Below are 16,152 nucleotides of genomic sequence, written 5' to 3' on the forward strand. Positions count from 1 at the left end.
GGTGGCGAGCGGATCGCCGAAGAAAGGAGCTGGTGGTCCCCATTGGGCAACACCGTGAACGACGTGGTGTGCACCAACCAGCGGGCAAAAACGAAAGCTCGAGGAGCGCGAGCTCCCGAAGGGCGAGGGGACGAGGATCCTGGGCTGCGAGCCCTTAACCTATATACTACTAGAGACAAAGCAGATGTAAAGCGGCGAGGGGTGGCACGAGTTACGCTGTCATAGACCCTGGACAATAATCATTGTCCAAAACATATTGTCAGCAAGGCTATATCAAAGACGCCGGTTCTCACTTTCGCCCTTCAAACGTACCGGACCCAGGTCGGCCATAACCGCGTGCGACGCACGCTGTTGCCCGAAATTCCTACGGACAGCCAGAGCACTTGGTGTAGCTAGAGTCGCAGACCCCACAGGCGTTGAGGGACATTCCGGCCCGTACTACTCCACCGTCCGGTATGGCTACTTCTCGCGTAATTTACAACTTCCACCCAGTCCCGGCGTGGTGGACGCACAGACAGTCTTGAAGCGTAAGCCGTGAATTCACACTGAGGCTTGTGAGCTGTACTTCTGCACGTATCCCTACAAGGGAGACCGATGAACGATGGCTACTGGGGGTGGAAAGAGATTCCTGAATTTTTGAGACGAGTTCGGCCGTGCAATCCACAACGGGAGACTTCTGAGAGTTCATGATTGTGTCTTTCCGTGTAATCAGAGCAAAGCACTTCGTAGAATACAGACATCGTCGCAGGCTCCAACAAAGGTTGTGTGTTGCATTTTGGGCTGACGATAGGCTAGGGCGTATAACGGAAGTTGGGTGCCTTCCAAAGCAAGGGGATTGTGTCAGTGCGCATCGGGAGATAGAAAGCTAAGCTTCCGCGGTGCGTACCTCATCTGCCAATTCCGAGACATCCACTGGGGTCGCATGGTTGGGTTTTCCATACATGTGGTCCCGACGCCTGTTTTCCCATGTGTAATACCCCTGCATGATACTCAGTGTACGTCGGAAGGGAACATCGTGATACTCACAGAAACTGCAAGGGCGATGGTTGCGCAGAGGAATATCAAGCCGCAAGTAACGGCAAACCCCTTCCTGTGAAGTTATGCCGCCTTAGCTCTTGGCATGTGCGCATATCAGCGGACTAACAAATATCGCGGTGCATCGGTGGTTGGGAACAAGTGAGAGCCGAGGATGCTCCCGCAGTGACCGATGGACATGTATAGAGGCATGCCCGCTGCTCTCTTCGTCTCCGAGCCGAGGTTATGAGAGACTGCACAATCCGTGTCAATCTCCACTTCCCTCCGCGTAGATCGTTAGACAGAGACGTACACCATGTTAAGATGACCGCTATGGTGGAAATCGTCCCAGCTGTGGTACAAAATGTCGCAAGATATCGCACGTGTATATTGAAAGGAACCGTCAGCAGTAGTCTATACACCAGATCGTCAGTCAGTTAGCTGAGAGGCGACATAGTACCAGAGACCACAAACATGTATCCAACGCCTGCAAGTGTGTTCACGCCGAAAAGGAACACGCCACGCCGTTGCATGCGATCCGAGGCGTACGTTGTAACGCAGAGAATCAAGGCGGCGACGGCATATGGGGGGACCGTGAGTATCTGTGCGATAGCGTTGGCTAGATAGACAAGTTAGCCCACGTATATAGCACTTTTGGGGGAACGCTGCTCACTGAATCCGAAGCTAGCGATTATCGTGGGCAAGAATCCCTGAATCCCGGATAGAGCGCAATTCCCCGCGAAAAACATCACTCCTGCCGCGTAGATCTGCCAATGTAATCACTCGCGGTTTGAGTGGCGAGTCAGACTTCACAGACATTGCAACAGACCTTCCAGTCACGGAATGCGATCGGTATGTGTTCTAACACAGGTTTAATCAGAAAGAATTCTCAATCGTAATGTGACAACATACTTTTCTGAATTCTCCTGCCAACATCGGCGCTCCCACCTCGATTCATCCGCTCCACAGCAATCTCGCGTTCTCGCTCCGTCAGGACCGGGGTTTCCTCGGGCCTATCAGGCAAGATCACTAGAGCTAGTATGCCGAGCAATATCGACGGGATCCCTTCGACTATGAACAATAGCCGCCAATTGGCTACCGCGGCGTGGACATGCTGGATACCGAACGCGACCAAGCCGCCAAATGCCCCTGCGACCGCCGCGAACATGTACCACCCCGCTGTACGGAGGCCAAACTCCTCTCTGGTGTAGAACAGTGCTATAGCAGCGCCGATGCATGAGAGCAAGGTCATTTGAGTCCACTAGTGCACGTACACAGGTAGAGCGGAAAACCGGGGCTGAAACCCGCTTCAAATGCTCCCAAGGCCAGGCGAGCCACCATGAGACTAGGGAAGTTGGACGTTGTGGCCTGCATAGATATTAGTGCAACAGAGCGGCACGTTATCCAATCAGGGAAACGTACCATCAGAGTAGACACCAAACCCCACCCGATCACTGTGCATCCCAGCCAAATGCGTGGAGGGTATAACTTCGACGTGATGAGGGCTGGCACCTGGCAAGTTACCTGCACATATGGCTTATGCAGGACAACTACGTAGAGTTGAGCGGAAGTGTACGCACATATGAGAAGTAGAACGCGGAATTTGCCCAGTCAAATAGGACGCCTGTCGGATCTCCATGCAGGATGTCTTGCGGAAGGCCTTGCAGACGTGCGTTCCCTAAGTTCGTCCTATCAAGAGCTACAAGGATTACAAAGGGGACATGCAAAGTTGAGCTAGCAGCCGGAAAAAGGCATATATATGCAACGTACCGGCGAAGAGATACATGAGCCCTAACATGGGCATGATCCGCCAATCAAGCTTGCGCACAAGCCGTCTCTCTTCCTCCTTGAGGCTGGCCGATCGTTCGCATACATTCTCAACAAGCACCTCGACGACAACCTCCTCAACCCGTTCTTTCTTCCCGGTTTTTTCTGGCCTCTTTGGCATGCCTTCGTCCGTTATCCAGTGTTTTTGGGACAATGAAGGCGGAAGAGGGGGAAGGCCGGCGGAGGCGCATGGCCGCATACGACTATATATACAGAGTTTCTTGAGGCATGTTTAGAACTACGAGTCCCTGAATACCTCTGTACCTCTGCGGATGCACACCGAAGCGTTTGTGACCTCATTCATATATGCGGACGTTTGGACACGGATCCGTGAGAACCGTGAGCCTGGATGATCCCACCCCTGACGACTTTGTGATTCGGTGTTATGCAAGAACATAAGCTACACATATCGCCTCCAGGTCAGGATACTCGTCTAGAGCATGGAGGACTCACCCCACGATGACCAATGCACGGGTCAAACTGGCCTCAGTAACGTACGTCAGCATTCGAGTACCGTCAAAAGTCGGATGCAACACAAGCTCATGCCGCATAAAGATGTCGGCTGTGGTTGGCCGGGTCACGGTGTGGGGCAGTACAGTGCGCGAATCGCTGCCAGCCAATCGGGCGTCTGATTACCGCGAGCACGTGCGAGACGGTGAGGCGGTCACTTCCTTACTAGATTGTCCTGCGTTTCATTTCTGCTCAGTATAATTGACCACTTTTAAAGTACCTGTTACAGACTCATCACTTACCATCGTGATCAGCGCGACGGGCGACGGCAGGCTCGCTGGGTCGATCTGGCGTCCGTCCGCTATTCTCGGAGCGGTGCATCAGACTAATCCTGGACCAGCACGGACGACTTTACTCAGGATCGGATCGGCCTCCAATTCTATCCAACGCTTTTTGAGTACACGGCACTCCTCGTTCCCATCGCGCAAACAGCGACATATTGTACGCAGGAATATAAGTCCTTAGGCCATACAGCTGAAATCAGTCCGCAGGATGACAGTCCACATCGTAGATTTTACAAAGCGAACGCAGCACCAAGAAGCCCAGCGAAGACAGCGACGCCCCCAGTGAGACCCCTGGCACCGCCTGGCACAGCGCCGTTGGTCGGGTTCACAGTACTGGAGGACGCGACGGACGTGGACGTCACGAGAGCGGTGGAGGCCGGGTCAGTGCTGGAAGGGAGAACCGTGAGCGTCGCACTGGAGGACGAGCTCGAGGCCAGGGTGGAGTTGACAGCCGCCGAAGAGGACACTGCGAGAGCCGTGGAGTTGGTTACGGAGGCCGGGGCGGCGGAAGTCGAAGAAGGTCTGTGTGGTGTCTGGAGTTAGAAAAATCCGTCGTCGTCGAAGGCAGCGCGGGATGCGATAGACTCACGAGGATGGCTTCGACGGAGTGCCAGAGGCACTCTCGCTCTTGCTCTTCGTCTCCGGGTCAGAGTGACTGGTGGAGTGAGTCGCTGAATCGGAGGATGAAGCAGAAGGCGAGTGTGAGGAGGACGGGTGTGAGGAAGACGAGTGCGAAGAAGGAGGTGGCAGCGCACTCGACGAGTGTGAGGGCGTCGTCGTCGTGGCCTTTTGGGAGGACGACGAAGTCTTCTCAGGCGGAGGGCTAGAACTGCTGCTCGTCGTGGTCGCTGGGTATTGAGATGGTAGGCGTTAGCATTGAGATCGGTGATGGGCAACGGGCGGGGCTAGACTCACAAGCACCGCACTCCGACTGCTCGAGCGCTTCCGCAGCGGCGAGGTCGGCGGAGGTGCACTGTTTCTCAAGACACGTTTTCACGGCCTGTTGGAACTGGGTACTCTTACAGAGGCAGCTGATGTCCGTCCTGCAGAAAACGCAAGCTAGGTAAGCGACAGGGTGAGAGCCCAGACACGACGACGGACACAGTGCATCCAGTCCCAGTCGTAGACGACGCGAAGCAGCCGAGGGCACACGCCGACAGGCCGTCTTGTGCAGAGACACCGCTTATGATAGCTGTTGCGAGTGCGAAAGAAAGGACAGTGAACTTCATAGCGCAATACAGGCTAGCGACGTCGAAGGAACGGGGGAGCGCGAAGCGGGGAGGAATGTGAGCTGGCGGACCTCGAGCTATATGCGCCGCGACGACCGTGCATCATTCAGTTGCGTTCGTGTGCCTCCGTGGAAGGTCAGACACAACGGACGCCGCAGGATTGACGGATGGATGGAACGCGGCCAGAGAACGAATGAGAGGAAAGCCTATTGCCACGCCCGCACAGCTATGGAATCTGTCCAGGACTCGAGGTGCAACCGTTCGACAGGCGGCGACCGGAGTTGTGCATTCGCGCATTCATTTGCGCATGCAAGGACGCTTCCATCCGCGATGTCGAGGCTGTTGGCGTCGACGTCTGATACATTCTGCTCAATCTTGCACGCGTGGAAAAATAGCAACCTCGCTCCGGTCCCAGATCGGCGACAATTGCCTTCTTCCATCTCCCGCTACTTCCTCGCCGACCACAACCAATAGGACGACGCCGTGATATATGAGTTAGAAGCCTTCCATATCCGGCCATCCGTTCGCGGCTGCAGGCGGAGATACAGTACGGGTTAGAGAGTCCGAAGTCCAGAATTGAGCAGGCTGTACCCGTTCCAGAGCGCCGCTGCCAAACATGCGTGCATGCAGCGTTCCCGAAATACACAAATTGAGTCCAGCCAGAGTCTCGACGGACAGTCAGATCACCAGACCGCAGCGCCCCCCAGAACGGCGCCTAGAGCGAACATGCCAACTGCTCCCAGTCCTGCGCGCGACGCGGCGTTCGTCCCGCTCGGAGTAGCAATGGAAGTCATCGTCTCGACAGAGTCGGAAGACGTAGGATCGGGCGCTGTCGAAGTGGCGCTCAGGCTCGTGTCTTCAGAGACAGACGCGATAGAGCTGCTGGACGAAGGAGTAATGGCGGACGACGATATCAGGCTATCGCACCGTCTTATCAGCTCCACGCTACTGCCACGCACAAAGTGCCAAGCGACTGACCTAGAGGCTGCGCTGCTGGTAATCGCCGTGCTGCTTAGAGTTTTGGTCGACGTCTCGATTACAACGGAGCTCGAGACGTGGATCGACGTAGTCGACACCACCATGCTATGCGTCGTCGTCTGTGACACCACCACGCTGTGCGTCGTCGTCTGTGACACCACATGCGTGGACGTCGTTGTCGGGGCGGCCGGAGGAGCACTAGAAGTCGCACACTCCGCCGCGATGAACACCTGCGTGGCCTCGAGCTCCATCTGCGAACAGTTCTGCTGGATGCAGCTGAGGACGTCTTGCTGGATCTTCGTGTTTGCGCACAGGCACTGTTTGTCCGTTCTGAATCAACCCGCAGCAAGGCTATCGTCAGTCACTTGCACAGCCTGCTGATCTCGGAGGGGACATACACGGAACACCCATCGAGGTCTGTGGCTGCGGCCTGCGTGAGGCAGCTGGTGATACAGGGCGTGACTCCAGGAGGGAGCTGAGCGCGCACGCCGGCGAAGGCGGCGACGACAATGGAGGCCGTGGAGATAGCAGCAAACTTCATGCCGACTGTGTTGGGGGCGCACGGGTCACGCGTGAAGACGGAGGTGCATATATGCGCTGCGCGAGGCGCTTCGGGCCCCGAGTATCATGTCCTACGTTGAACGTGAGAGGGAGCAGATCTGTGCAAGGCGGGACACAAGCACGGAGCCGGCGTGTTCGTAAATAAACAGGAGCGGTGCGACAGGGGAGTTAGAAGAGCAGAAGAGAACGCACCGCACAGTATTCGCCGACCTTCCGCAACCCTACGGCCAATGACTAGACATGCACGACATTTAGCTGTCGCGGAAGTTGGTTTTGACACAACTATGAATGGACGCACAATCGTTGTGCCGCCACCAGCAGTTCTCTTCCATGCACGGTGCTCTCCGCCCTCACGGGAGCACTGTCCGGCAACGGGCCATCCGATGTCTTCGGAATATATGTATCCACATCAGTACCAACAAGAACTGCCAAAAGCCTGGCGCATTGCGTAGCGTGATGGGCAGGACGAACCTTAGCTTGAGAGCCTGGGTACGCGAAGGGTACTGGGGATGACTGATCACCAGATTAATATTCGGGTAGCAGCACACGCCAGTATATGCTCTCAGCATCGGGCTCGAATGAGGCTATGACAAGCAGAGTAGCTGTATGGACAACGGGAATTCCGACTGGGTTCCCTTCAGGCGCTTACGCATCGCCTTGGGCCACTTGTTTGTGCTTGTTAGGCTATCGGCTTGCCTTTCCCAGTCTGTCCTTGATCGCTGGTCGCGCTCTGAACCCGATTATACTGCTTTAGACCAGCATTAGAATACCCCCTTTACGGCTGGGGATACAGTATTCAACGTTCAATGTTCAACTCTCTCGCACCGCCGCTCTTGGCGTCCCTCCGGTTCGTGCGATAGTGCTTATGAGCATCTAGATAGCTTTGTCTCGGTTGGTTCAGCGTGCAAATGTTCGGAGCCGCCTATGCATCCCGCGATTGTGTTCCTGCGTTTTTAATCCAGCCGCAGATTAAATTGCTCTGCACGCCACTTATCGTCCGCCGCCGTGCTGCCATTTCTCCGTTTGGATGCCTTGCAAGCTAACAAATGTACCTAGCACTGACGTATCTCACCCTGGTACTTCGGTTTCCAAGGTATGATAGATTGAAAACCGTCTCTCTACCTTTCCTCTTCGTACAACCTCTGAGCTTTGCAGTTAGGACTCAACGACTGTACCTCTCGACCCAGCGCTTATTACAGACACCATAGTTTTCATGTTCTCCACATCGTGACTCTTGTCCTTCCACCCTAAAATCTCACATATAGACTCCTATACTTGCTCTCAACTCAAAAAATACCGTTTTCGAGCTACCGGGTGGAACCCCTTGCCTACAAGCCTTACCCATCTACCAACACTCGTCCCAACAATCCTCACGCCTTTGGACCACTTCAGCGGAGTGTATGTCCGAGTCATCACTGTATTGCACAATGCTTTATATGGTGGCGGTATAATGAGAGAAACATATACTTGTCCATGATTCTTCTACGACATCGTACCGATCATCTCATCTTATGAAACCCCTATCACTTTGTATGAATTACACGCGTTACAGAGTTCGCATTCAGGAACATCTAAGATGTAAACCCTGCCCATCAGTAATCTAGTAGGCTTCTACGATGCTTATCACCGCAGTCTCGGCGGAGACTTTGTCCGCAAATATCCCCCCTATGCGCCTTTTAACTATATGTGAGCACTAGAATGTAGTTCACGACTTACCTATGGGCTTGTTCTTGTTCCTTTGCGCGGCTCTGTATTTAGATAACTTCGTCAAAGTTTTGAGGAACTTGCCCTTTAAATTCTCATTTATTTCCGATCCCAAAGACGGATAGCCCCAAGCGGAATCGAAGTCGCAGCTGAAGCGACTGATAGCGTACGGCCTCATATTCTGCGGCTGTGACTTGTTGTACACGTCTATGAGCATGATGCAGCAGTAGCAGGTACCCCAGGGACAACCGATATAGGGGTCGATCACCAACCCATTCTGCGACACGTATTGGAGGAGGAAGCTGGCACAGTGTGTGGTGAACGTAAGTGGAGAGTTGTGAGGGGTGGTTTGCGATTGCTGCAGGGGCAAGCGAGCAGCGTTTGCAATGTCGGGAAAGTTGTCGGGAATGTCGGGAAGATTGGATGATTGGAGGAGTCGCGTGATGGTTTTGATGTCCGCGGAAACAGACTCAGGCTGAGGATCGCAGGGTACCACCCAGACAACGTCTGAGGGCAGTTTCTCTTGGGAGGAGGAGAACTTAAGGAGCTCCTCGGCAGCATCTGGCAATGACTGTAGACGCGAAGCGACTGAACTGACAATTAGTGAACGGGCTCTGAAAGAATTGTGGATTGCGACTCACGCTGGGTAGAGCAACCATATTTCGTCAGTACCTCCGCATTTGACGCAAGGACCTTAGCTGCATTGTGCAATTCCAGGAGGTCCTCATCGGTTTCCCCGGTGTCCGGGGTCCTATCGGTGCGTAAAACGATCTTGAGGCTCGTGATGAGCAATTCGATGTTCTCAGTTCCCGGATCAGATCCCATGTCCTCTAATAGTTCCAGCCCTTCTTCCTTGATGTGATCCAGATACTTCTCCCAGCAGGTACCGTATATTGTGGTGAGAAGATCGTGAGCTTCAGCTGTGTCCGAGCGCTGTCCCACCGTGGAGTCGGCTGCCGGAGGTGACAGGGCTTTGAAACGAAGCTCTTTGACATGGCTCAAGCATTCCAGCATCATAGACCTCAATTGAGGTGGAGCTGAAGGCCGTGTGCAAATGTGAAGCCTCGAGTCTCTCTCGCGGTGCTCAATGACAGCTGCTGCAGTAGCGCAACCAGGAGAGAGAGCGCACAGCACCGAGAAGGCATCTACGTAGTTATACGTCCCTCGGATCATATCCGACTGGACCACCTGCGAGGCCTCTTTGGGACCTGCTGGCCAGACGTGGCTTATCCCCAGAACAGCGGTAGCAAGGGGATTGTGGATATCTTGGAGAGACATGGAAGGGTCGGTGGGAAGTGGAATCGTGTGATCTGTGTAGTACATAGTGATTCAGTAGATGAGGAGTTGACGTAATGTCCAGGATAGACCGGGACTCACGATGTTCAAGAGACTACACACCGATGTCGAAGTTGAGTGCACTGTGAGGGCAACGTTGGGATGAGAATATATATGTAGTTTTCCAGAAGACGGCGAGCCAGGATGAGGTATCGCCACAAAGCCCACGGTCCAGTGCTAGCGCTGAGTAAGCTGCTTTTCCAGCGGCGTTATAACCGGATCACGTCATACAACATATGATAGATGCTGTGTGTTTAAGGGCTTCCTGGGCTTGTCGCTATGGGAGAACACAATTCAGTCGAGTCTCTACCTCCATATCTCCATCTACTACTCAGGGAGAATCTCAGCACCCTGCACATATCATGCCTGACGCGACTCTCCGAGTCATTTGCTCACCAATGGGATTCACGTCGTTTGGATGATAATGATGCTCTGTTTCTTAGAAGAATGTAGTGACGCAAGCCGCCACCTCTATACATTCTGCGCTCAGAGTGATGCTCTATACACACATCGAAAGGTGAACAATCAACTCGAATGTACACATGGTGACATTGCACTCTTCCATTTGCCGATGAGGTGATAGCTGCAAGCACCCACACATGTCTCTGCCCCTGACTGATACGGCCCGCAATCGTAACACCATGTTACAGCCTTCTACATTCTGTTAGCATGAGATGATTGAAACATCGAATATAGCCACATCGGCGAAGTAGACTTTCAATTGTTCATTCCCCTCGGATCATGATTCTATCTCGGACTGCTGACAACTCAGAGCACACTCCGTTACTATTCAGTATTCGCAATTCCTTCGTTCTGAAGTATTGATAGACCCTTATACCCATTGTTCTATGTCATAACAACCATCATTATGGTCGCAAAATCATTCTATAGTTCCTCCTCACGATACTTCTGTAGTTAGTGTTGTTGTCTCAAGCAATAATTCCACAATCATTCCGTGTTCCTTGCATGGCTATAGAGCATGTCCTATATATACTCCTCGGACGCCTCATTCTTTACACCAGCACTACCTATACACACACCCCTCATACGCATCAAAGAAGTGAGAAAGATCACCATCTTAACATAGTACGCATGCTTAAATGCAATGCAGGCGGAGAGAGCTACTCACCAATCAGCACTCCAGGGACGTATCATGGCTCACGCAAACTCTGACAGCAACATCAATGTCGACACATTGGTACATGTACTTGCATGCATGGGACCGATGGAGAAATTCGTGGACCCAGTCATGGCAATGCCAAGATCGACTCGAGACCCAAAGGACTACACGCAATGGGACATCGCTATTGATTTCGCCAAGTCCTTGGCGGGGGTTTGTGTCCTTCATGAGCCCATACACGGTCAGCGTAATCCCGATTCTAACGTCATTGCTGCTTCTCTGCTGCATATAATCCAACCCGAGAATGCGTTCTGGAACCCGGATGTCGCGGCGACTAGGCGCGTAGACTCGGGTCGACGTTCGGCGACGACCCCGTAGGCGAGCGGCAAGGAGCCGAAAGGGGAAAGAGAGAGGGAGAGGGATAAACGTGACAGAAAACTCGACGAGGGCAGAGCGGAGGTCGGCACGAAGGCACGAGACCTACGAAAGCTAGTCTTCACGCAGGCAGCGACAGACTAGTCCCAATGACCAAGTTATACATTAGCAATCAGAGAGAGATACAACGCTATAGTCACTCACCTAGTCCCAATGACCAAGAGGTCGAGATGGGGACTAGGGAGCGCCTAAGGGGGTCCTTATATACCAGAGGGGCTGCTTAGCAACCAAGGACAAGGCGCGAGAGCGAGGCAGTGAAGATGACAAAGAGAGAACAAAGGGCGAGAAAGAAAAGGCAAGGGCATGGCGATCACGGGAACGTAGCATGCGGCTGTGGGAACGTATCTAAAGTGTCCAAACTAGGATAGGCTCGAAAAGGAAATAGTCCGAACATGGAAAGTGAGCGTCAAAGGGAAGGGAATGGGCGGCAAAAGGGGGCGTCTGTCCAACGTCCGTGACACCGGAGCTAAAATGTAGCGGCAACCAGGCCCTCGGCAACGGACTCAGTCCCTATGGAAAGTTCATCAAGGACTGCATTCCAAAGCTCCAAAGCATCGCGTTTGCCGCACATTCCGCACCTGGAGAACTAGATTTATCGCTGGCAAAACAAAGAAGTATTTTGGAGCCGGTCTCTACTGCAGAGACAGAGCTTGTCTTATTCGTCTACCGCCAACACATGCCTAAATTCAGAGCCCGGATTAACAAGCGCTGTCAATTGCTCCAAGGTAAACTTGCACGCTATGCAAGCAAAGTGCGAGGCCAAGTCGACTCTGGACAGCATAGCATAGTCTGTGCCCTTCAGAACTACCTATCGAAGGTGCTCACTATAGTGAATGAGCATGACCATGATGCCGGCAGACTCATGGAGCTTCATGAGTGCGGACGATTCATTTCTGGTCTAGTCGAGGCTCATCCGGTCCTCGTGGAATCTATGAACAAGAAAATAAAGGGTGGGTGCATCGTCACCTCGTGTTGTCTTTTCATACTGACATCCTCTTCCAGATATAAAGGGTCGGAGCACCGAGGAGATCCTTACAAAGGCCTCCAGTGCATCCATACATATCAACAATCTCGTAGTTCTTGCAGCATGCTCAGATCTACGCGGCGTCCTCATCAGTCGTGACCTACCAGTCGGCTTTGTGGATCCACCGCCTACTTCCCCTACCTACCACCCCGGTAGGATCACCGGCACACAGTTGCACAACTTGAATCGAAAGCTCAATGGAGGAGACTTTTCAGTCTCGTTACAAGAGTGGAAAAAATTTAGGATCCCACCCATCCCTTCCGAACCGAAGCCATCGCACGTTCACTGTGAATGCCTTCTGGCGCTTCACATTCTGCACAATTGTCCGCCTGGTCGCTACTACATTGGCTGTCCTAAGCTCTCCTGCGCTCTATGCTTTTTATATATCAAATCCGTGAACGAATCCCAATCTGAAAATCCCGAGAAACGCGAAATTGTCATGGATGGGTGTCACGGATGGTTCTTTCTCCCCTGTTCTATCCCCCAGAACACACCTAAACACGTTGAAAATACCTTCAAAAAAATTCTGTTGGCCGAAATCAATAGCCGGTTGGAGAGTGCAAGCTACGATCCCAACGTGGGTTCCAACAGTGACCCAGCCTTAGACATTGCACCTCGCGATCTGCCTGACGGGTTGTGATATAAATGTCAGTATCGTATCACCGTCTGAACTCAATCGCGCTGTCTCTGACTTGCGGATCCTTCCCTAGGCATTTCGTCAACCAGATGTTGAGCCATTGGCTCTCAAGACACCCTATATATACCAAGCCAAGCCGCTGTGTAGAAATGGGTCCTCATAATCCGAGATGTAGTTCCTCTTTTACGGAATAGGGATGTAACCATGTGTATTAAGCAGATAATGCTGAGAATAATAGACTCGTTCACTGTTGATGTTAGTCAGGTTGGAAACGACCTGAATTGTATAAGCAAGGCCTCGGTATTGCTCTTGAATCATCTCTTGAGGAGCCGGCCAACGCGTCTGCACTTCACTCCTCATTGGACCGCGAGCACCGCAATTTTTCACCATTCCATGTTCCGGATCTTAGTGACGACATTAGGATGGTCGGAGGGTGTTGCGCACACGGGGAGGGACATTCCGTCAGAGCTTGGATAAGAATGGGCATGAGAAGACGACTGAGACGTTTCCTGTAATGCTTTACGTTTGCGCGGGACGGACGATAGCTACGCTCTAGTATACAACTATCATGGTAGTCGTCTAGCAATGACCATAAACTTGGAGTAGGCGCGACCATGATTACCGTCACCATTCCTTCAAGTCGTGGGGCCCGAGCGTCAGCCGGCCGCACAGTGGACCTGGCCTGAAGACATCGGAGCCCATCCTTGTCGGGAGCCTAAGCCCGCTAGTGAAGTTCATCAAATGCATCCTGCAGCACAAGGTATGCTCGATTAAGACCTTAACGGAATAAGCATCGAGTTACGTCCTCCGTCCTCGGAACCTTCAAGGAGCTATGATGTGGGCGAGGGTAAAAGCTTGGTGCCGCTCGCCAACTGCCATTCGTTCAGACTGAACACGACATCCATGCTCATGACTCAGAGATCGGGCGTGCTACGTGCCTCGGCTGTGATTTCAGGGTACTGCGCCATTTGTGTACAGACTCACCATGAGCGTCTCATCAATCGGCATCAGCGTTCCGGGATCACGATACGAACAATGGAACGCGGAACGTGGCCAGCCTCACCGTCCTTCTGCGTGGCTCGCCGGGAGTGTCAGTGGTGGGATGGAATGTTGTCATGGTGTCTGGCCTCGATGCCTCGAGGTTTGAATCTGATTATGGTGACGAGATCGTGATGACAGGCCCAAGCTACATGTTATCCCGCCGCCGCCGGCTCCGGTTCGACGCTTGGCGGAGGGTCCATGGGCACTCACGCTCCGAAGCCGCTCCGCAGAGCACAGCACAATGTGAAGAAAACGCTTATATAGCATTCGACCTACATAAACAGTAACACTGCCGCCGCCGTCAGTCCGTACCCTAGCACCGTACTCGGAAGCGACGTTGCGCACCATGTCCTCTACTGCCCACCCATGTTGACGTCCCCATCCGCGTCTGGGCGCCCGCTTCCGCCACCGCTACCCAAGTCCTGCGAGTCCTCGAGGAGCGCCTCCGCCGCGGCGCGTATGGACAAGATCTTCCCGCGCATGACCTTGATCGCCTCTGGGAGCAGCAACTCTGGCGTGTACGGGCCCTCGCTCTCTACCTGGACTGTTGCCCCCATCAATCAACGTCAGTATCACACTCCTAGTGACAAAAAAACCAAGGGGCAGACGCACAGATAAACCAATCCCTGATCCTCTTCAGCTCCACACATCCCTCGAACTCTTTATGCCGGAGCGCCTCCCGCGACATCGTCTCCGTCCGTAAGTAGCGCTCGTTGATCGCCACCTCGCCAGCCGCGCTAACCTCGACGACGCCCGGGCTGAAGCATTTCGCGAACTTTTGCGCATGCTCTGGCGGGACCGGTTTTGACGGGTTGAGGAGGACGAGCGGGTGCAGGCGGTATGTTGCCGTCGCTACATGCATATCCACGCGCGAGATTGTGCGCACTCAAGTGAGCCTGCGTTTTACCTGAGACAGGTGACAAAAGACCATACGCACCAACCGGACTCCATTTCGCGTGCTCCTTCCCGACACCTTTTATCGCATGCAGCTCCATCTCGATCACCTGGCCCGGACGAAGCTTCGCGAGCACAATGTCCGGATTCGTCGCTGCAGGCGGCCGGGAGGCGAACACGGTCGCTTGCTCGCCTTGCGGCTCCCAGACGAGGTCGCCGCTCTTGACATATTCGTTGATGTACGGGGACGAGGACCCCTTTTTTGCGCGCTCACACGTTACGTTGAGCCTGTGTATGCGTAGGATATCATCAGAATGGGAGGGGGAAGGAAGGATAAGGCACGTACTTGAATACAAGAGTGTTCCGGTCCATGGGTATACCTCCCGGGGGCCGAAAATCGAACAGTCGGGGGTCGACGTTTAAAGGAATGAGGCCTATGCGTTGTGCAAGGATTTCGTCGTGGATTACGGAAGTGTTGTTGAATACGAAGACATCTTCTATGGCAATTGTTGGTACCTGGAGAGTGTTCAGCCACAGTCTCGGACGGAGGACACAGGTTAATGTGGGGGTACGGATCGACAAGGGCTAGACCTCGATTACACCATGCCTGCAAGCAGATACTCACGCACAGCATTCAGCGAGGTGCTGATGAAATACAGGGCTGAGTAGATACGGGTACCAGGACTGCGAGACAAGCCCTAGGAAGCCAAGATCAGCTGCCCTTGAGAGACGCGACACCCGCTCCGCAAGCACGACACGGAAAGGGACGCCACCTCATCATCATATGGCTATGCAGCTTCCAATACACAGCGAATGCACCGTCTACGTGAGCACTACATGCGCTGTACGCGCTCAGCCCTGCGACCTCTTTGCGGAGTTAGCACGCCTACTTTTCAGGCTCGCCGACCATGGACCTGACCCCGAGTAGGTAGGATGCAGCGCAAGAGGATGTGCCGCCATGCCAAGGCAGGGCGGTGCAAGGCCGACACGCGCAGAGTGCCTCTTGATGCTTCTTATACAACTTCCATGCCTCTGACTACCCTTCCTCCCGACCCTGCCCCTCTCGACTCAAGAAGCGCGTGAAGACTCACCTCAGCGATCAGGATCCGACGGAACGCGTTCGCAATCGCGGCGTCCACTCCGACCAAGTCAAACTCGACGGAACGTTGTGATAACCTCTTCACCGATACTTTCAAGTTCTACAACGGAACCTGCGTCAGACACGACCTCGTACAGAACTTCCCGCAGACGCGCACCTGCTTGAATTTTGCGAGGTTCCAGCTGTGGTCCTCTCCAGGGTAGTGTCCGGGGAACTCAGTACTTGAAACATCAGAGACACGCTCAGCGTGCACGCCAACATGACGTCGGGGGTTGAAGACGGACTGGGGGAGGTGGGAAGAGGAAGAGGACGCCATTCTCGAGTCCGCGCTCGGTGCAAATTGACTTTCTTTACCCGACCACATCGCATAAGGTGCAGATATGCCCTTATATGGACATAGAATGCTCAGGCAGCCGGGCGTATGCAACACAACCGGCGCTTAGCATCGTCTTTCTTGGCC

At 53.6% G+C, this 16,152-nt stretch overlaps 5 protein-coding genes across 5 annotated transcripts; all 5 read right to left on the reverse strand.

Annotated features, from left to right (window-relative positions):
* Nucleotides 1–713: 713 nt before the first annotated feature.
* On the reverse strand, nucleotides 714–2,962 carry DICSQDRAFT_111905 (MFS general substrate transporter; the record flags this gene model as incomplete). Its single annotated transcript, XM_007369892.1, has 13 exons — nucleotides 714–818; nucleotides 887–979; nucleotides 1,027–1,090; nucleotides 1,145–1,268; nucleotides 1,328–1,428; nucleotides 1,489–1,633; nucleotides 1,688–1,781; nucleotides 1,844–1,875; nucleotides 1,927–2,232; nucleotides 2,289–2,382; nucleotides 2,437–2,538; nucleotides 2,595–2,713; nucleotides 2,785–2,962. The coding sequence occupies 13 exons, from the start codon at nucleotides 2,960–2,962 to the stop codon at nucleotides 792–794; spliced, it is 1,479 nt and encodes a 492-aa protein (XP_007369954.1). The 3' UTR covers nucleotides 714–791.
* Nucleotides 2,963–3,865: 903 nt separating this feature from the next.
* On the reverse strand, nucleotides 3,866–4,864 carry DICSQDRAFT_174084 (uncharacterized protein; the record flags this gene model as incomplete). Its single annotated transcript, XM_007369893.1, has 4 exons — nucleotides 3,866–4,157; nucleotides 4,225–4,483; nucleotides 4,551–4,678; nucleotides 4,737–4,864. The coding sequence occupies 4 exons, from the start codon at nucleotides 4,862–4,864 to the stop codon at nucleotides 3,866–3,868; spliced, it is 807 nt and encodes a 268-aa protein (XP_007369955.1).
* A 683-nt stretch (nucleotides 4,865–5,547) lies between these two features.
* DICSQDRAFT_174085 (uncharacterized protein) lies at nucleotides 5,548–6,383 on the reverse strand (the record flags this gene model as incomplete). The annotated part of the gene is made up of 3 exons (XM_007369894.1): nucleotides 5,548–5,782; nucleotides 5,843–6,172; nucleotides 6,241–6,383. The coding sequence occupies 3 exons, from the start codon at nucleotides 6,381–6,383 to the stop codon at nucleotides 5,548–5,550; spliced, it is 708 nt and encodes a 235-aa protein (XP_007369956.1).
* A 1,620-nt stretch (nucleotides 6,384–8,003) lies between these two features.
* On the reverse strand, nucleotides 8,004–9,385 carry DICSQDRAFT_183282 (uncharacterized protein; the record flags this gene model as incomplete). Its single annotated transcript, XM_007369895.1, has 3 exons — nucleotides 8,004–8,068; nucleotides 8,120–8,695; nucleotides 8,749–9,385. 3 exons carry the CDS (start codon nucleotides 9,383–9,385, stop codon nucleotides 8,004–8,006), a joined length of 1,278 nt encoding a protein of 425 aa, XP_007369957.1.
* A 4,395-nt stretch (nucleotides 9,386–13,780) lies between these two features.
* DICSQDRAFT_111908 (insert subdomain of RNA polymerase alpha subunit) lies at nucleotides 13,781–16,008 on the reverse strand (the record flags this gene model as incomplete). Its single annotated transcript, XM_007369896.1, has 7 exons — nucleotides 13,781–13,988; nucleotides 14,045–14,243; nucleotides 14,312–14,551; nucleotides 14,637–14,881; nucleotides 14,940–15,109; nucleotides 15,685–15,792; nucleotides 15,850–16,008. The coding sequence occupies 6 exons, from the start codon at nucleotides 16,006–16,008 to the stop codon at nucleotides 14,053–14,055; spliced, it is 1,113 nt and encodes a 370-aa protein (XP_007369958.1). The 3' UTR covers nucleotides 13,781–13,988; nucleotides 14,045–14,052.
* Nucleotides 16,009–16,152: the final 144 nt, after the last annotated feature.

This window comes from Dichomitus squalens, assembly GCF_000275845.1.
Source record: "Dichomitus squalens LYAD-421 SS1 unplaced genomic scaffold DICSQscaffold_57, whole genome shotgun sequence".
NCBI lineage: Eukaryota > Fungi > Basidiomycota > Agaricomycetes > Polyporales > Polyporaceae > Dichomitus > Dichomitus squalens.